Source organism: Mastigoproctus giganteus, chromosome 5 (genome assembly GCF_048544385.1).
Source record: "Mastigoproctus giganteus isolate SK-2022 chromosome 5, ASM4854438v1, whole genome shotgun sequence".
Lineage (NCBI taxonomy): Eukaryota > Metazoa > Arthropoda > Arachnida > Uropygi > Thelyphonidae > Mastigoproctus > Mastigoproctus giganteus.
The window spans coordinates 47,385,114-47,405,200 of NC_143579.1; the positions used below are offsets into that span (position 1 = coordinate 47,385,114).

At 36.8% G+C, this 20,087-nt stretch overlaps 1 protein-coding gene across 5 annotated transcripts in view; it reads right to left on the reverse strand.

Moving 5' to 3' along the window:
• Nucleotides 1-20,087, reverse strand: part of LOC150085373 (uncharacterized) — a 444,699-nt gene that overhangs the window by 44,305 nt on the left and 380,307 nt on the right. For all 5 annotated transcript variants that reach the window (XM_090373179.1, XM_090373178.1, XM_090373180.1 and 2 more), the window contains one exon: nucleotides 7,793-7,984. In XM_090373179.1, the coding sequence (XP_090229305.1) occupies nucleotides 7,793-7,984 (192 nt within the window). The remainder of the gene's footprint in view (nucleotides 1-7,792; nucleotides 7,985-20,087) is intronic.

The following is a 20,087-nucleotide window of genomic DNA, read 5'->3' on the forward strand; positions in this document are numbered from 1 at the left end:
ATAGAGCAAACTTATCTGTGAAAAGATCTAAACCTCCCAAACACTTCCTAGTTCATTTCACAAATATACATAGTCTCGGTTCTAATATCAAATTATGTCCATTTTCACTCACAGTCTGCCAGACCCCAAGTACTTTTTCTGACAGAATCTCAGTTATCAGCTGATTCAACTACTGCTCATCTCAGTTGCCCAAATCATTCGCAGTATGATTACTTTCGTTCAAAAAGGGGTATTTGTGCATATGTCCGTTGTGATATTCCCTGTCAGAAACTTGATAATTTGGAATCTCCTCTTTTTGATCTACTCTGGCTTAAAATCTCTCTACCTCATTCTGTCAAATTCATCTGTTGTCTCTACCATTCTCCATTAATTACTTGGAACTCTCTGACTTCCTCTCTTTGGAACTTGACTTTCTCCAGTCCAACTTTCCTAATAGTGAGGTAATTTTCCTTGGTGAATTTAATGTTCACAACTCCAGATGGCTTCCGTTTTCTAGTCACAGTGTATAATCTTGCTACCTCAGCACCCTGACCCAGCTGGTCGAGAGCTTTTGCAATTACTAATGACCTCGCACAGATTGTTCATTTACCTACAAGAATACCAGACAATCCTAACTATACAGCCAACATGCTTGATTTTTTTCTCACAAACAACCCTTCTAAGTACATGGTCAAAGTGAGTGTTCCTTTAGGCACCTCAGATCACAACTTGGTGATCATCTCTTCTCCAACAGAGCCTTTATCTCATGACTATTCTCAACCTCATATTGTTTGGCTTAAATTTTGCAAATTACAGTGTCTGGAGACTAGGCACCTACGAGATGATCTGATTGAGGTGTATAAAGCCTTGAATGGTTTGAGCATGCTCAATGATGATGGGATTCTTCCTCTTGCTCAGAATAATCACCTCAGAGGGCATAAATTCAAACCGAGGAAAGACAGTTGTAGGATAGATGTGCGGAAGGTTGCCTTTAGCCAGCGGGTAGTTGGTTGGTGGAACAGGCTTCAATCCTTTGTTGTGGAAGTTGATAGCCTAATAAATTTAAGGCTGAGCTGGACTGGTATTTGGAACGAACGGAGGGGTGAAATGGGAGCGTTTTTTTTTTTTTTTTTTTTTTTTTTTTTGGCTGATGGTGCATAAGCTTGCTTTCTTGCATCATATGCCTCTACTAATGCTAATGTAGTGCTGTCCCACCATTGTTTTACATAAATTTTGACCAACGGTTCTCAAGTTAGGCACAACCAATATTACCCAGTAATTAGCCAATGAAATACATTTTCCCATTTGCTTGCTTATTTTATTATAACGAACAGAGATGGAATCTTCATAAAGGAATGATCTATGATGGCTCTAAAACTGGATGAATGATAAAGAAAAAGTAAATAAATAAAATAAATAAATATATATATAAGCTAAATTAAAATAGAATAATTGCCAGTAGCATAGCAAACCAGTAGAGTGAAAATAAACTGAACCAAATAAAATAACAAAAAAATATGGGGGGGGGGGGGGGTATAAAGAAGGAGAGGGTAGTGTTGAAGCAACACTATCCTCTATCCTAAAATAATTTAGAAAATTAAGCCAATTAAAAGAAATTTAGCGGCATCCCCTAGTAGGCACCCATTTCGGAATTATGTGAAATCTCACTAAGGTGGAAATGTGGACTAACAACATTACATGACCAAATAATTAAGAAAATGAAATAAAATAGACTGACCATTATGCCCACCTCGCCTTTTTCCCATTATATATATGAGGTCAGCGGGTTTTTTTTTTTTTTTTTTTTTTTTTACTGTTTTGGCACGAAATTCTAACAGCTGGATGCCCTTCCCGACGCCAACCCTCACCCTTTATCCGGGCTGGGGATATGCAGTGGTCATTCCCTGACCCTCCGCATCCTCCGTATTTGGTGGTCACAGGCTTGAACCCCGGTCTAATCATGAAGCGTGTGCTATGCACTGCTGCTCCTACCCACCTGGCTACAGAGATGGGTCCATTATCAATTAATCAGTAATATTTATTAATCTTATTAAATTTAATTATCAATTAATGTAAGGGTAGCTTACACTATCAATTAAGTTAGGGTAGCCAAGAATAGGAACAGGTGCATGTATACATATAACGACCTGGATTTTATAAACGTAACATTATAAATTAATACATATAACTTGATAGGAGATATGAAAGTCATATAACGTAACTCGGAGTAATACTCGATAATGATATATATATATAGTGTTATAACTGCATTGGGATATAAGTTTAGGGTTATATTTTTGTATTGAAATTGAATCATGACTCAGAATAGAGCAGCAAAGCAAAAGGCTGAAGCTAATGGGAGTGTTGTGCTCAGGGAGGACGGTTGTCCTCTGAATCACAGCCTTTTGAAATGGACTGCTTGTTTCATGTTTGTGGAGCAATCAGGAATGGGACATATTGCCAAGGGAAATGTCTTTGTGTGCGTGCGATGTAAAGAGTGTGAGGAAATCAGGCACCAACTCAGCTCTGTTATGGGCCTATATGAGAGCTTGAAGGACAAGTTGGATGCCCTAAAAGGATTTAAATTGAGGGACCCATCAAGCTCTCAGCTGCGCACATCAATGCCAGAGCTTGCACCTGAACATTATGCAATGCAGCGGCAACCCCAAAGCAGAATGCATTCGTCCCACAGGAACTAGTTGTTGTCGGTGACTCTATCGTCAGGGAAACGAGAAACATATTGTGCAAAAAGGATAGGTGGAACATGACCAGGGTAGTCTGTCAGGGGCAAAGTTGATGATGTTGTCGAGCAGATATTATCTTTTAAGTACACAAAAGGTGATATTGTTGTACATGTTGGCACTAATGGTATTAAGAATAGGAGACTAGCAGAATTACTTAACAAGTACAGGTCAATGTTGAAAAAAAAAACCATGAGTTAGGGTTGAATTTGAAAGTGTCTGCAATTCTGCCCAGACACAATAGGAGGGAGTATATGATGAGAGCCTTGTCGATCAATTCAGCCCTGGAGAGAACGTGCAAGGCTAAAGGGGTAGAATTTTTTTCACCCTGGTCTGTACTTATTACCAGGAGAGACTGCTTCTACAGGGATGGGATACACTTAAATAGAAGGGGTGTTGCCGACTGGGCTAGTCAGGTGGGTAAAGTTCCTGCCTGACAACCCAAAGGTCGCGGGTTCGAATCCCGCCTTGGGCTTGGATCAAAGTACTGCAAAAACCTTGGGAGGTGCATTATGGCCACAGAAGCCCGATGCGCCAACAACTACAAAAAAAAAAAAAAAAAAGAAAGAAAAAAAAAGAAGGGGTGTAAGAATACTTGCTCATGCTATCGAGGCAGTTTTAGGTGCGTCGGAAAACTGCTAGCTCGGGCGGATACACAGACTAATACATTAACAGTAGCTGCTGGCAGAGGTGAAAGTGATTCTTGTACTGCTTCTATTGGAATGAGTAGCAGCCTGAAAAACAAGGTACAGGGGATGTCAAAGACTGCTGGGAGTCATTGCGGAGCAAGTAAATACATGGGCTGTTAGGGTAGCTAAGAATAGGAACAGGTGCATGTATACTTGTGTGAACACCAATGCTTGGAGTTTGGTAAATAAATTTGATGAATTTCAGGTTTTGCTCAGAACATCAAAGGCAGATATTGTTGGGATATTAGAGACGTGGTGTTACACAGATATAAGGGATGCAGAAATGGGATTTGGGGAGTACAATGTGTACAGGAAGGATAGATAGAATAGGAAAGGAGGAGAGGTTATGCTTAAGAAACACATAAAATCCAAGGAAGTACAGCCAGTCGACATGGCTGGACAGTGCAGTGTCGAGTCAGTTTGGTGTGACATGTGCACCGGAAAAGCAAAATTGAGAGTAGGAGTGTGTTATACACCTAACGACTCTGAACAGTATAATAAACAACTGTACAGAGAAATAGAGTGGGGCAGTAAATCGGAGTGTCTTATAATGGGGGATTTTAATTTCCCAGATATTGATTGGAATTTGTGAGTTGGTCAATACACACACTAGCAAGGCTTTTTGTGGATTTATTGGATGATCGTTTTCTACAGCAGCATGTTCGGGAGGCAACTAGAGTGAGTAATTCTCGTGATCTGATTCCAGGAGTGATTCTTTTGCATTAAGAATTTTCAGATAAAGGAACCACTAGGTGGCAGTGATCACAGTGTGCTGAAGTGGGATTTACTCAAAGAGGTCACTACTATCAGGGGTAAAGGAAAGGGTTTTTGCTTTTGTAAAGGTGACTGCGGTGGTCTGAAACAATATTTAAATTCTATAAGTTGGGAACAAATGATGATGTTACCAACAGCAAAATCAAAATGGGAAGCATTCAAAGGATTAATCTTGGAAGCTACTAGCCTTTTCATACCAACTAAGAAATACTGTTCAAGGTTTAGTGGGTGTCAGACGAACTGAAACATGTGGCAGAGAAGAAAAATGCATGGGATACATATAAATTAACAGATGACATGAAAGCTTATGATAGATATAAGCTGGTCTGTAACCAAGTCAAAAGGAAGTTAGGCAGGCAAAGGCAGTTTACGAGAAATTTTTGGCAAAGGATGCAAAGAAAAACAGCAAAGAGTTCTTTACTTATGTAAACTCCAGAAGGAAGGGGATGAATCAGATTGGTCCACTTGATATTGATGGTTCAATAGTTGAGGATCCTGCTCAGGTGGCTAACAAATTAAATGAGTATTTTGCGTCTACATTCATACAAGAGGAGTTATTCAGGAAGGGGAATGCCAAAGGTGAAGTAAAATCTGGCAGTGAGCTACCTGATTTTGTAATAACTGAAAATAAAGTGGAGGAGAAATTGTTGAGGATAAACATAAAAAAGGCACCTGGGGTGGTTGGGATCTATCCAGTTATATTAAAGGAGGCAGCAAAGGAAGTAAGCAAACCCTTAGCCATAATTATGAGAGCTTCTTTGGACTGAGAGGAGGTACTCATAGACTGGAGATGTTCAAATGTGACCCCAATTCACAAAGGAGGATGAAAGGCTGACAAGTAATTATAGACCTGTGAGCTTAACTTCTGTTCCATGAAAATTAATGGAGGCATTGGTTAAAGAAGCACTGCAGGATCATCTAGACAAGACCTCAGTTATAGCTCGGACACAGCTTGTTTTTGTTAAGGGAAAGTCTTGCCTGACCAATTTGATTGGATACTATGATGCAGTCACAAAAGAACTGGATGCAGGGAATAACTCTGATATTAGAAAGGCTTTTGATACTGTTGCACATGGAAGACTGCTGCACAAATTGGAGCAGTGTGGAATTGGAGGCAAATTGCTGCTATAGATAAAAGGATGGTTTAGTGGGAGAAGACAGAGTGGTAATCAATGTACAGTGCTCTTCATGGACTCATATTATTAGTGGAGTCCCTCAGGGTTCAGTGTTAGGTCTATTGTTGTTTTCTGTATTTATTAATGATATTGATGATGCTATATCAAGCTTAATGTCCAAGTTTGCAGACATACGAAGGTCGGCAGGGTTGTTAATGACATTAATGGCACTACGCTGCTGCAACAGGATCTAGAAAAGTTGAGCAGATGGGTTGAGAGGTGGCAACTGAAGTTTAACATTGACAAATGTAAAGTACTGCATATGGGAAGCAGTAACCCCAGAGTAACGCATCAACTGTGTAGTAGCACACTGATAGTGGAAGACAATGAAAAGGACCTGGAGGTAATTGTGCAGGCAGAGAGAAGTTTTCTGAGCAGTGCAGATGGTTTGCAAGAGTAACTCATGGTGTCTTGTCAATGACATACAGGAATTTTTCTAGCAGGGATAAGGAGGTGATTATTGTATAAGGCAATGGTCAAGCCACACCTTGAGTACTGGATACAGGTCTGGAGGCCTAATTTTAAGAACGATGTAGAACTAATGGAACGAGTGGAGATAAGGATAACAACATTAGTGAATGGAACAAAGGGTTGCTATTACGAAGAAAGACTTAAGTTTTGCAAATTACAGTGCCTGGAGACTAAGCACCTGTGAGGTGAGCTAATTGAGGTGTATAAAGCCTTGAATGTTTGAGTATGCTCAATGCTGATGGGATTCTTCTTCTTTCTCAGAATAATCAACTGAGAGGGCATAAATTCAAACTGAGGAAAGACAGTTGTAGGACAGATGTGCAGAAGTTTGCCTTTAGCCAGCCGGTGGTTGATTGCTGGAACAAGCTTCCATCTGTCGTTATAGAAGAAGTTGATAGCTTAAATAGATTCAATGCAGAACTAGACAAACATTTGGATTGAGTGGATGGGTGAAATAAGGGTTTTTTTTTTTTTTTTGGCTGATGCTATATAAGCTTGCTTTCTTGCATCATGTGCATTTACTAATGCTAATGACAATGTGCATGCGGCCACTATACACCAAGCGTGACCTGTGAAATAAAAGCAGAGCAGTTGACCTTGAACCTCTTCCTAGTTGTCTGCCAAGTCACGTTTCAACAAGCTCATTCGCTTTGCAATGAGACAGGCTTTCATTACCTCATGTTTTTAGTTTGCTGGAAAAATGACAGACAAAAGAGTCAAACAATGAATCAACCTCAAATTTTTAACAAAAGTAATGAAAATGCCAACTGAAAGTTATGAGTTTTTACATCAAGTTAATAGGGAAAATACTATCAAGTGCTTTTGGGTGTTAATGGTATAAAAGATTTTTAAAATTGAAGAGGATGTGGAAGATGATGAATGAACAGGCTGTCTAGCATCCATGAAAACTGATAAAAATGTGAACCAGGTAAGGACATTGATGAGAAGTGATTGTCATTTAACCGTTAAAATGGTTGCATCAGAAATAATTAAATAATTTTGGGACATTTAGACAAATTTTAACTGAAAATTTAGGCATGAATAAGTGTGTACTGAGATGGTGCCAAAAATTTTGAATGAAGTTCAAAGAATGAGAAGATTCCAAGTTTGTGAAGATGTTTCGAAAAAAATTGAAGACCCAGACTTGTTGAGTTCTGTAATTACTTATGATGAAAGTTTGGTGTCCCACTATGACCCAGAAATAAAAGTACAGTCAACGCAATGGAAAACAAAATAATCCCCTAGACCAAAAGAAGAAAGAATGTCAAAAATCAAAAATGAAAATCATGCTTCTTGTTCTCTTCAATATTAAAGGAATTATTATGGGTGAATACATCTTCCACCAAATCAGACTGTCAATCAAACATACTACATTGACGTTCTGAAAGGGCTGCAAGAAAAACTTTGAAGGAAGAGGTCTGAATTGTGGAAGGATGGTTGGATGCTCCATCAAGACAATGTTCCAGCACACAACATTCTTTCTATTTCACCAGGTTCTGCCCAAAAAATAAATCATTGTGTGTGTGTGAACATGCACCCTACTCGCTAGACTTAGTCTAGTGAGTAGGGTGCATCTACACACACACACACACACAGTGATTTGTTCATGTCCCCTTGTGACCTTTTCTTTTCCCTAAATTGAAAAGACTTAAGGGAACACAGTTCACTGTAGACATTAAAAAAAAAAAAAAAAAAAAAAAAAACAGAGCGAAGCATTAAAAGGGCTAAAAGAATTTGACTTCATTAAATGTTTCTGTGCTTGAAAGAAATATATGAAACAGTGTGTGCAGGCTCAAGGCAATTATTTTGAAGGGGATAACTCATAAGGTACGAAATGTTTCATTATATTTATTTTATTGCAAGTCTTGTTATTTAATAGCTACATTATTATATTAATATAAGTGCATACCTTGTATTTATATATATTAATAAATAAAAAACAGGAAATATTGCAGCTACATACTTGAGGGTGTAAAATATGTCTAGTACCAGCGAGGGCTGGATTTGTTAGAGATAAGACCTGATGGCCAGGACTACTAGCTGAATGCAGCGAAGCTTGACTTGGTGCTGGACTTGGAGTCAACGGAAGACTACTAGAACACACTGTGGCTGCTGGACTGTGACCTGTCAACGGACTTTTTCTGTAACTGGTATCCTAAATAATTTGAAAAATTACATATTAGATAAAAATCTGTGCTAAAATAAAAAAAAAAGTAATTAATCTTGTTATGATTTTCTTATATTATTCTATTTTTTATGGTAGATTTGGTTAGAAGCCATTTTTACTATCCAACAGTTAGATTTTATAATCAACACATAGATAATACTAGTCTTTAGTGTAATGCATTTTTGTTTAACAAGTACATATGTTAGTCATAGCAGACTGTTTTAAACTATGTGTTTATTAACCAAAAGCATGATCCCACTCCCTATCATGCATGTCCTCTTCTGTACAAGCTATTTCCTTGTATTCAAATTCTGCTCCCCCATTATCAGATTTGAAACCTAAAAGAAATAAAATGCACAAAAATCCTAATGAAAAACTTTTTATTTTGGGCATTATGCTCACATATGAGACCTGCTAATAATTAAGAAACACCAGATCAAACGACTATTGAAAGATGTCTATTTCCCAACTATGGAATGCTTTTATCATTCCCTCAGATGGCAATTTCTGTGCATACTGGAATCTTTCATAGCTAACTACAGTTGGCAAACTTCAGTTGCCACTTCTCAGCCCATTTGCCTATCTTTTCTAGATCCTGTTGCAGTAGTATACTGTCTTTATTGTCATTAACAACCCTTCCAACCTTTGTATCATCTGCAAACTTGGACATTAAGCCTGATATACCTTCACAGATAAATACAAAACAACAATGGGTCCAGCAGTGAACCCTGGGGGGGGGGGGCTCTGCTAAAAACATTAGTCCACGTAGAGCAGTATCCATTTATCACCACTCTTTGCCATCTCTTACTCAATCATCCCTTTTTCCATTGCAGTAACTTGCCCTTAATGCCATACTCCAATTTGTACAGCAGTATTCCATGTGCAAACAGTATCAAAAGCTTTCCTGAAATCTAAGTATATGATATCAAAATTATTTTTTGCACCCAGTTCCTTTGTGACCACATCATAGTATCCAATCAAATTGGTCAGACAAGACTTCCCCTTAACAAACCCATGCTGTGTCTGAGCTATTACTGCTGTCTTGTCTAGGTGATCCTGTATCACCTCTTTACCCAGTGACTCCATTATTTTCCACGGAACAGAAGTTAAACTAACAGATCTATAATTATTTGTGTCACCCTTTGAGCCCCCTTTGTGAACTGGGGATACATTTTCACATCTCCAGTTCATGGGGACCTCCCCTGACTCTAGGGATGCTCTCATAATTATGGCTAAGGGTTTGCTTACTTCCCTTGCTGCCTCCTTTTATAACTAGATAGATTCCATCTGCCCCAGGTGCCTTTTTATGTTTAACTTCGACAATTTCTCTTCCATTAATTACATATTAGCTAAATTTTAAGAAAGAAAAAAAAAAAGTACATGTACTGTTAGAAGTTGTTTGCATACATTCGGAATTGGGAACAACCTTATCTTTTTCTTTGCACTCATCTGCTTTGTGAAAAATTGCTCGTATTGTTAATTCACCCACCCATGGCTCGGTCTTATTTTTACTCTACTATTACCGCATTCATGCTTCTTTATTATTTCTAGTTTTTCTTCTAAGGAATTAACATTTCGACTCTTCTTTATACGACCACTTTTCACTTCACTATTTCTTTTGCTCACAACTGAGAATAAATTACGTATTAGCTAAACTTTAAGGAAAAAAATAAAATAATAAAATAAATGTACATGTACTGTTAGCAGTTGATACGGTTGTCTGGTGTCTGCTAAATCAATTTAGCAGAATACCATACATACATAAGAAATGGAATTGGGCACAACCTTATCTTTTTTTTTGTACTCATCTGTCTTTGGTTTGATTTTTAATAGTGCATTGGCATCATCTTTCTTTGTACTCATTTGTAAACCGAACTCGCGGTTTACAAAGAAAGAAAACAAAAAAAAAACGTTTACCAAGAAAACAAAGAAAAGAAAATGACTAAAATTAACGCTTGAAAAAAACGGACACAAAGATTAAAGTGGTGACTAAATAAATGCTCGAAAAATATGGACTCGCATTATAGCTACCGCATTAATCGAATTTTTGTACCACACTAACTGATTTTTGGTATAAAAAAAAAAATTTAGTGCATTAATTGAGGGATTACTGTACTAATAATTAATTCAGAAAATGGTACTGAGTAGATGCTACACTACTGAAAATAACATGCCAAAATTCATTTAGTTTTGCTAAATAAAATAATAATGCTAAAGTTGCAAACTTCACCACAAGTATGAGACCTGCTAATAATTAAGGGACATCAGATCAAAAGGACTACCGAACAATATCATTTCCTAACTATGGAATACTTTTTACCACTTCCCACATAGCTGTTTCCATGCTTATTTAGCACTTCCTCAGTGAGAAGCTAGGCATGGAAAAATTGTATTTACAACCAGTTAACCTTATTTTATACTGTATGGGACCATAATATTTGATTTCAGATGAAATGTGCTTCAATTTACAACACTGCAAAAGGGGATACAATGTAAAATAAGGTTACCTGGTAAATTTGAACTTTTTCACACCTTGCTCCTCACTGAGGAAATGTCAGTAAGCACAGAAATGGCTATCCGGCAGTGATAAAAAGCATTCCATAGTTGAGAAACAGATATTTTTAATAGTCTGTTTGAGTTGGTGTTTCTTAATTATTAAAGGGTCTCATATATGAGGTATAATGCCCAAAATGTATGCTCAATTATCAGAGTGAGACCATAAATAAATAAATTTTCATTTCTGGTAATCCATTGTTCAGTCCACACTGATTTGTATATTTTGTTTTTATTACTTTTAGTACCTTTATCACTCTTGGTGCTTTTATTCCTTATCCATATATTCTTATTGCATTTATTTCTATTCCTATATTTTAATTTTCATTCTAAGAAACTTTCTTCTATACTGTATCTTATTTTAACGATTTTATTTCATATTTCATCATAGTCGCAAGACTTATTTCAATATAATCATGCTTTTCATAATAATAAATATAAACATGATGAATATGTTTTATGTGAATAACAAATAAAATGCAAAAAAAAAGCATAATACAGAAATTAAAAAAATTTCTTATACATGAAATAAGGTCCTGAAAAATAAAAACATCACTTTGCATGATCTAAAAACAAAATTAATGAACAGAAGATGCAACATTTGAATATTTTATACACAAGAAAGTTTGAAAACCAATATAACACTAAATAGTGCTTGTGGGAATAAATTAAATAAATTTATAACAATGATAAATAACAAGAGATAGGGTTGCTGAGGGGAGGGGTGGCGATAACCACATGTTGTGACCAAAGTGCTATGGCCTTCAACAGCAGATTTGAGGGAGTTTTAAATTACAGTAGAGAAAATTTTTATATGCAGGTAGACACATTTACTAGCTATTGCAAAATGCATTCACACTAAAATTTCGCTCCTCATCAACAAACTCTTGTTATAAGAAACTTACTGCTGATGTAAGCAGTCAGTATCATGAATTACGTGGGTGAAAGGTATACAGAATGAGAGAGAAGGGGCAGCTAAAGAATGACTTTCAACCGTGCACAGAATTTTTTCTTCTATAGAGAAGAAAAGCACAATACAGACACCTCACATAAGCAAACTGATATGACAATAGTGGCAGTCTGTGAGAACTGATTGGTTTCGACATTGCAATCTAAACTTCATAGAGCTATACCTTAAGGGAAGTTATGGTTCCAAGTACCAGCTATGAGGAAGCCAACAGTGACTGATTGGTCTGGCTTGTTTTGAGAGCTTGTTTTATCATTTTCTAGTAACTTTGCAGGTCTGCAGAGGTATCAGAAAGGTGGTTAGTCAGTGGACATTTGGACAGTCTGCCTTGAATTTGCTGTAACCTCCTGTGCCTGAGGGAGGCTAAGGGGGAAATAAATCTGGGATAGAGGGAAAATGAATGAATGGGCTGCAATGTTTATCAGTATTGTAAGTTTATTTTATTAATTGTTCTTCCCACATTTATTGTTTGGGTTTTTCAGCTTTTGTAGTATATAAAAATGTGGGAGTTGGACCATTAACTCAATAACATTGATATAAAAAGCTAATGAAGATGGTAGAGACAGCAAGATGAATTAGAGAGGTTTGGGGTTCTCCTGAAGATCTTCTCAGGAAAGTAACCTACAACAGTCTGCAGGGAGAGAAGGTGCATCTGTAATGTTCTTAGAAAACTCATTATTGCTGTCAGGACCAGGGTATGTCTGCCAGGGGCAGAAGTTGATGATGTAGTAGAGCAGATATCATCTTTTAAGGGCACAAAGGATGATATTGTTGTAGATGTTGGCACTAATGACACTAAGAGTAGGAGATTTGCAGACTTATTTAACAAGTACAGGTCAATGTTGAAAAAAGTCGTGAGTTAGGTTTAAATTTAAAAGTGTCTGCAGTTCTGCCCAGACACGATAGGAGGGAGTACATGATCTTGTACTTGTTAATCAATTTGGCCCTGAAGAGAGACTGCAAGGCTCATGGGGTAGAATTTTTCTCAGCATGGTCTGTGCTTGTTAACAGGAGAGACTGCTTCTAAAGGGAGGGGATATATTTAAATAGAAAGGGTGCAAGAATATTTTCTGATGATATCGAGGCAGTGTTAAGTGGGTCAGAAAACTGCTAGCTTTGGGGGGGGGGATTCCCAGACTAAAAGATTAACAGTAGCCACAGGCAGAGGTGAAATTGATTCTTGCACTGCTTCTATTAGAATGAGCTGTGGCCTAGAGAGTAGGGTGCTAGGGGGTTTCAGGGACTGGTGGGAGTCATCATGAAACAAATAAATACATGGGTTATGTTAGGTTAACTAAGAATAAGAATAGGTGCATATATACTTGCATGTACACCAATGCTAGGAGAATAGTAAATAAATGATGAAATTAAAAGGAAGATATTGTTGGGATATCAGAGATGTGGTGTCACACAGATATAAGGAATGCAGAATTGGAATTTAGGGAGTACAATGTGAACACAAAGGATAAATTTTCTGTTTATACTCCGGCACAACCAAGTCAGTAGAGTTTACAATAAATCTCCAATACAAATATTTATCGTATTTAGTAGTCATGGGCTTGAACCCCAGTCCACTCAAGGAACGCGTGCTATGCACTCTCACTCCTGACAACTGGGCTACGTCAGGCCTAAAATTTCTGTTTACACTCCGGTACGACAACCAAGTCAGTAGAGTTTACAATAAATCATCAATACAAATATTTATCGTATTTAGTAGTCACGGGCTTGAACCCCAGTCCACTCAAGGAACGCGTGCTATGCACTCTCGCTCCTGACCACTGGGCTACGTCAGGAGGGAATATGCTGTTAATTAAGAAACACAAAATCTAAGGAAGTGCATCCAGTTAACATGGATAGTCAGTGCAATGTTGAGTTAGTTTGGTGTGACATAAGCACTGGAAAGCAAAAATGAAAGGAGAAGGAGGAGTGTGTAATAGGCCTAATTACTCAACTATTACAGATTAATGCTAATCTGTAATCAGGTCAAAAAGGAGGTTAGGCAAGCAAAGGATGCTAAGAAAACCAGCAAGGACTTCTTTACTTATTTAGAACAGAGATTCTCAACGGGGGCGATATCGCTACCCGATGACACCTTATTCCTTAATACTTAATTTCTCTCATTGGGTTTTCTTTTCCCCTGAGACAACTGATTTTTAACATATAGGTATATTATATTAGGAGTGAGTGAGAAATTTTGATAAAAAGAAGATATGGTGTGATTTAATTCAACCATCTTTGCTTTTCACAGGCATTAAATGCCCAAGTGCTTTCAGAGGTAATATCTCCGCAATCCTTGGCAGTGGCGTTGTTGGTGTGGTTTATATATTTACTCTGGACAGGTATTTTGAACGAACAGAGGGGTGAAGTGGAAGTGGGTTTCTTTTTTTTTGGCTGATGCTGCATAAGCTTGCTTTCTTGCATCAAATGCCTCTACTAATGCTAATGCTCTTTTGTTTCATCGGTCAATATAGGAAACATGGATGGGATGAGGAAATGTTTCAGTCTATTGTTTCTACTTTCTAAGTGACAATTAGTATTGATTTATTGTTTCCTTGTGGAAGTTGTTTATTTTTGATCCACAATGCTTTTGTGAGTGAACTGGGCTATGAGAGTTAAATAAAAAGTTTATATAGGTAGTTCTCGACTTTACGAGTTAATTCGTTCCTAGCGCACGCTTGTAAAGCAAAAACTCATAAAGTGGGAATTTATTTCCCATAGACATAAGGTTAAAAACAAGCGTATGTTCTCAACAATGAAGTTAGTTTATGTTTAAACAATGATTGATTTATCGAAAGAAATTAAAACGTAGCCTGCAAAATCAAGCAAATTATAATAACAGAGAAATTATTTACGACTTACAAATGTTAAAGAATGTTCATTCTTCCTCATCATCAACTAAATGCACACTCGTTAATCACTCATTATTGGCTCAGCACTCGTTGGCTTGCTACACAAGGAGTAGTCTTCTTCAGAAATGTTTCAAGAGGTATTTGTTTTCAAGGTAATCTTCTCTTTTAATTATAAATTTCACGACTGCATGCATAAGCATTTTTTAATGGCACACACAAATTGCAACTAACACGATTCGCATGGAGTAACAAGTTTATGAAGCTTAAAAAAAAAAGGAATGAAGAGAAGATTCTGAAAATTTATTTATGTTTTTTATACGACTGAAGATTTCAGTGAAGGGGAAACACATTTCACCATAATAACGTAAAAAAACCACACAATTCCAGCTATCGGTATTTTCGCAAATGCAAGAAGATTGAGTTTACCTGTTTATGATTGCTTGCAGTAACAGAAAAGCCCAATAAAGCAGAAAGTGCAAACTGTTTTTATTGTTTTATGGTCATGAGCTCCAGAAATATGCTTTAGAAAAATATTACAAAGGCATTCAAAATTGGTTCAAATGATGAAAGTGTATGGCATTTTAATGATTTGAATTGGTAACTAATACAATTTACAAACTACACTCACGACCTTTTATATGGCCTTGAGGTCGCGCTCGTGACCTTAAGGCCATAGAGACATTTTAGAGAGATAAATAGCTTACTTACGCAGCGAAATTCAAATTCAGAGATCTTGAAACAAATTACCAAAAAACAATGTGTTATTGGGTTCACATTACGATATTTTAACGATACGATGGCGTCTCTGGAACTGATTAATATCGTAAAGCGGGGTACATTGTATTGTATAGCTATGCACGTGGTTTGGAATGCAGTATTTATGAATGTTTAACATTAATTTTTTTGCAATTAATGTTAATATTTTCGATTTTGTTGATATTTGATACTTAGGGGAAAAAAAACCCGGGTATTCGTAAAGCGAGAATTGCATGTATTTTATTATTTAATTCTTTGTAGTTATTCAACCCATCGTCGCTTGTCAAGTGCTGAAAAGAAAAAGTGTCGACCCTATCTGAATGAATATCTAACTTATGGGTTTATTTAAAGTCCATTCAACTCTATTCTATTTATTTATTTATTTTTTTTTTTGGCTGATGCTGCATAAGCTTGCTTTCTTGCATCAAATGCCTCTACTAATGCTAATGCTAACTCAAAACAGCCTATATGTCTTGTGTATAATAGTTATTTTTCAAATGAGGCTATGAAACCATCAAGACTTTTAGATCACTTAAAAAGGAAACATCCTGATAAAATTGGATGAAATGATGAAAGGATGGAATGATTGTGTCTTATAAAATTACCGAAATCGTTGCAACAACTGGTAGTACTCATACAGTTGCTGAGACTGTTATACAGAGGGATATTGCTAAAAAAAAATAGTAGCGAAGCGCTTGTCATAAAAAAAAAAAAAAAGAAGTACCGGAACGCTCATTCTGAAGAAGACTATATGATAACGCGGCATCAACTGTACAGTAACTGAATCAGACTTCAGATTCACGGTTCATAGAACAACCAGTTCTAGCATTCAGCTCATGGCAAATCAAAATGCAGCGTTCCCACCCATCACAGAATATCTCATTCACTGGATCTCTTTATCTAATACATTGTACTTTTGTAAGAAACATTCATTGCTAAATTTATATTTTTGTTTTTAAATAAAATTTTAAAGAAATCTATTAATTTTAAAGATTACTATTAATATATATTTTTAGTAGCAATGGGTAAAATAGATATTTCTCCCCCCCCCCCCTTTGATTATGCCATTGTTTCATAATATTAGGTATATAAATTTAATGATTTTCTATTATGACATTTAGAAAAAAGTACCGGAACGCTGTTCCAGTGCATTCCGGCCCAAACACACCACTGCTGTTATATGACCCACATTAGAGACTGAAATTTCAATAGTGATGCATCAAAATCTTCCTGTATTTTAAAAGCATTGCCATCGAGCAACAATTCAATTCAAAGATGAATCAATGAGATGTCAGTTAACATTGAAGAGCAGCTAACTGACAAACAAAACGAGAAAATTTTCTATTCAGATTGATGAATCCAGTTACTGACAATAAGGCCCTTATAATAGCATACGTTTGTTATTTCGATGATGATTATAAATTGTAAGAAGAGATGTTTCTAAAATCTATAGAAACTGAGTGTACCGGAGCATTCATTTTTGCCGCTGCAAAAAACATAGTTTGATGAAAAACCAGTACCACTGAAAAATTTGATATTCTGTACCATCGATGACGCAACCTCCATTGTTGGAAGACATAAAGGTTTTATAACCCACCTAAAGGAAGTATGTTGATAATTCTGATCAGATAGCTGACAAACTGAAATTCAACAACTCATTGAATTAAAATGTCCTGAAGTTCTTGCAATACACTGCATTGTGCACCAACATCATCAGGTTGCATAAAATATTAGTCCCGTTCTTTATCAATCTTTCAGTATAGTTATTCTCAATATATTTAAAGCCTTCACTGACAAACTGGAAATATTTGAAAGCAATTTAATAAGAAAACAATTTCGTGGTATGCAAGAGTTAGCTGAAATCAATGAATATCTCACCAAGAATGATCTTAAGAATTATTCAGATCATTTGTGTTCTTTAAAAGATGAAATGAAAAATAATAGATTTTCAAATTTATTTTCTTTTGAAGTAAAGCCATGGATGTTAGATCCAATTGGATGAGATGCCAGGTCTGCTAGTGAAGAAATTCAACAACTCATTGAATTAAAATGTAATTAAAAATGCATATATAAATTCAAAAAAGGTTGAATGGTTGAATCCTTTTTTTTTTGTTAGTTGTTGGTGCATCGGCTTCTGTTGGCTATAATGCACCTCCCAAAGTTTTTGCACTACTCTGATCCAAGCCCGAGGCGGGATTCGAACCTGCAACCTTTGGGTTGCCAGGCAGGTACTTTACCCACCCGGCTAGCCCAGTCAGCGGCTGAATTGTGGGGATCAAAAAAAAAACTAAACTTCTTTATCCAACAACATGGTCTGATATGGCCAAAGTACTTCTTGTTTTCCAATGTCTTATATGTTGAAAGTGGCTTTAGTATTAGTATTAGTATTAGTAACGGCCGCATGGTGCAAGAAAGCCTATGGCTTATGCTGCACCAGCCAAAAAAAAAAAAAAATAAAATAAAAAATAAATAAATAAAAAAATAAATAAATCCGAACAAAACAATGATAAAAACAAAAAAATAAAAATAAATAACTAAATAATAATAATTAATAAAATAAAAAATAAATAAAAAGGAAATTAAACCTATCATCCTATGTGCTTCCCTTACCCGAAAGTACTATCCAGATGACCTTTGAATTTCCCCAAACTGTCGGCCTCTACCACCCATGAAGGCAACTTATTCCAGTAATTTATAACTCGCTGGCTAAAATAGAACTTCCTGCAATCCAATCTAAACATTTCCCCCCGTAACTTGAATTTATGTCCCCTAGTTCTAGCATCATTTATAATCTTGAAAATTTTGTCCTCATTCATTTTACTGATGCCTCTCAGAGCCTTAAACACCTCAATCAAATCTCCTCTAAGGTGTCTAGTTTCCAAACTCTGCAACCCACATATTCGAAGTCTTTCTTCATAAGGACGCCCTTTTGCCGATCTCACCAGGCGAGTTACCCTTCTTTGCACCCTTTCAAGAAGCTCGATGTCTTTCTTCAGGTGCGGTCTCCATACTTGAACACAGTATTCCAAGTGTGGTCTAACATAAGCCTTATATAATGGGATTATCACGTCCCTATCTCTACTTGCAAAAGTTCGATAGATCATTGATAGGACACCATGGGCCTTCCTTGCAACCTGTTTACAATGCTCAGAGAATTTCATGTCTGACCGTATCGTAACACCCAAGTCCCTTTCCTCCAGTACTGGCTTTAGTTGAACTCCACCAAGTGAATAGGTTTTTTTGGGATTACTGTTTCCCAGGTGTAATACCTTACACTTTGTTGGATTAAAGCACAGCTGCCATTTTTCTGACCATTCCTGAAGTCTATCTAGGTCTCTCTGAAGAAGCTCAGCTTGACAGTGATCATTAACTACTCTCCCAATTTTAACATCATCTGCAAATTTAGACATCACGCCCTCTATCCCTTCATCAATGTCGTTTATGAAAATTAAAAACAACAGTGGTCCTAATACTGATCCTTGGGGAACCCCACTTCTTACATCAACCCAATCTGAGGAATAGCCATTTATCACAACCCTCTGCCTCCTGCCCTGAAGCCATCCTTCTATCCATCTAAGGATTTTCCCAGTGATTCCAACCTGTTCCAGCTTATAAAGCAACCGCTCATGTGGGACTGAGTCAAAAGCTTTGCTGAAATCTAAATAAACAATGTCGAAATTATTCCCTAAATCCAGCTCGTGAGTGACCCTTTCGAAATAGCGAACCAGATTTGTTAAACATGATTTTCCCTTTACGAAACCATGCTGAGTATCTTTGAGAATTTCAATTCGATCCAAATGATCCTGAATTCCACCCTTGATCATTGCCTCCATGATTTTCCCTACTACTGAAGTCAGACTGACAGGTCGATAATTTCCAACTTCACTTTTAGAGCCACCCTTATGTATGGGAGATACATTTGCACTTTTCCAATCCAAGGGAATCTCCCCAGAGTCTAATGATGCTCGCATAATTAGCCTCAATGGTTCAATGCACTCGCTTGCCGCCTCTCTTAAGATTATAGGGTATATTCCATCAACTCCAGGAGCCTTACTGGTCTGTAGGCTCGAAAGTTTTTTCATTAAATAATCTTGCGAAATTTCAATATCATTAATTTCATATTTTTTAACTTCGCTCCCACAATTTCCCTTTGCCACAAAAGGCTTTTCATTTGTAAATATCGATGCAAAATAACTGTTGAGTTCATCTGCAACGGCAGCTGGTGTATTTATTACTATCCCCTTTCCCTTACATAAAGGTCCGATCTGGTTTGTCCTGCTCTTCTTGGCATTTATATATGTGAAGAATTCTTTATCCCCCCTCTTTGCTCTGTTTGCTAGTGATTTCTCATAAACTGCCTTTGCCTGTCGAACCTTTTCTGTGGCTCTATTACACATCACCTTGTAGCTGTTATAGGCTTCAGTACTTTTTATTGTTCTGTAACCTTTCCATGCCACCTTTTTCTGCTCAAGTAATAAAAGCTCAGTAGTAAAAAGCTCAAAATTTTAGCTCAGTAATAAAATATTAACAAAGGAAAGTAACAGAATTCATATATGCTCCAGAGGAGACATTAGAATTAAACTTACTGACACCATACTGAACACTGAATTTTAGCTACGTAGCATCAAGCTCAGGATCTCATCAAATAAAAAGAGTAATTATAAGGTATTTTCTTGTTTAATTTTTCATAGGGGTGGCGATTAGGGAAAAAAAAATTGTCTAAAAAAGTCCTTTAGTGGGCGATAATTAAAAAAAGGTTGAGAAACATTACTCTAGAAGGAAGGGGATAAATCAGATTGGTCCACTTGATATCGATGGTTCGACTGTTGATAATTCTGATCAGATAGCTAACAAACTGAATGAGTATTTTGCAGCTACATTGACACAAGGAATTCTGTAGGGAAGTGGAGGCCAGAAACTTATCAAGCTCTAACAAGGAGCTTGATAAGTTTCCTCTCAGTTATTC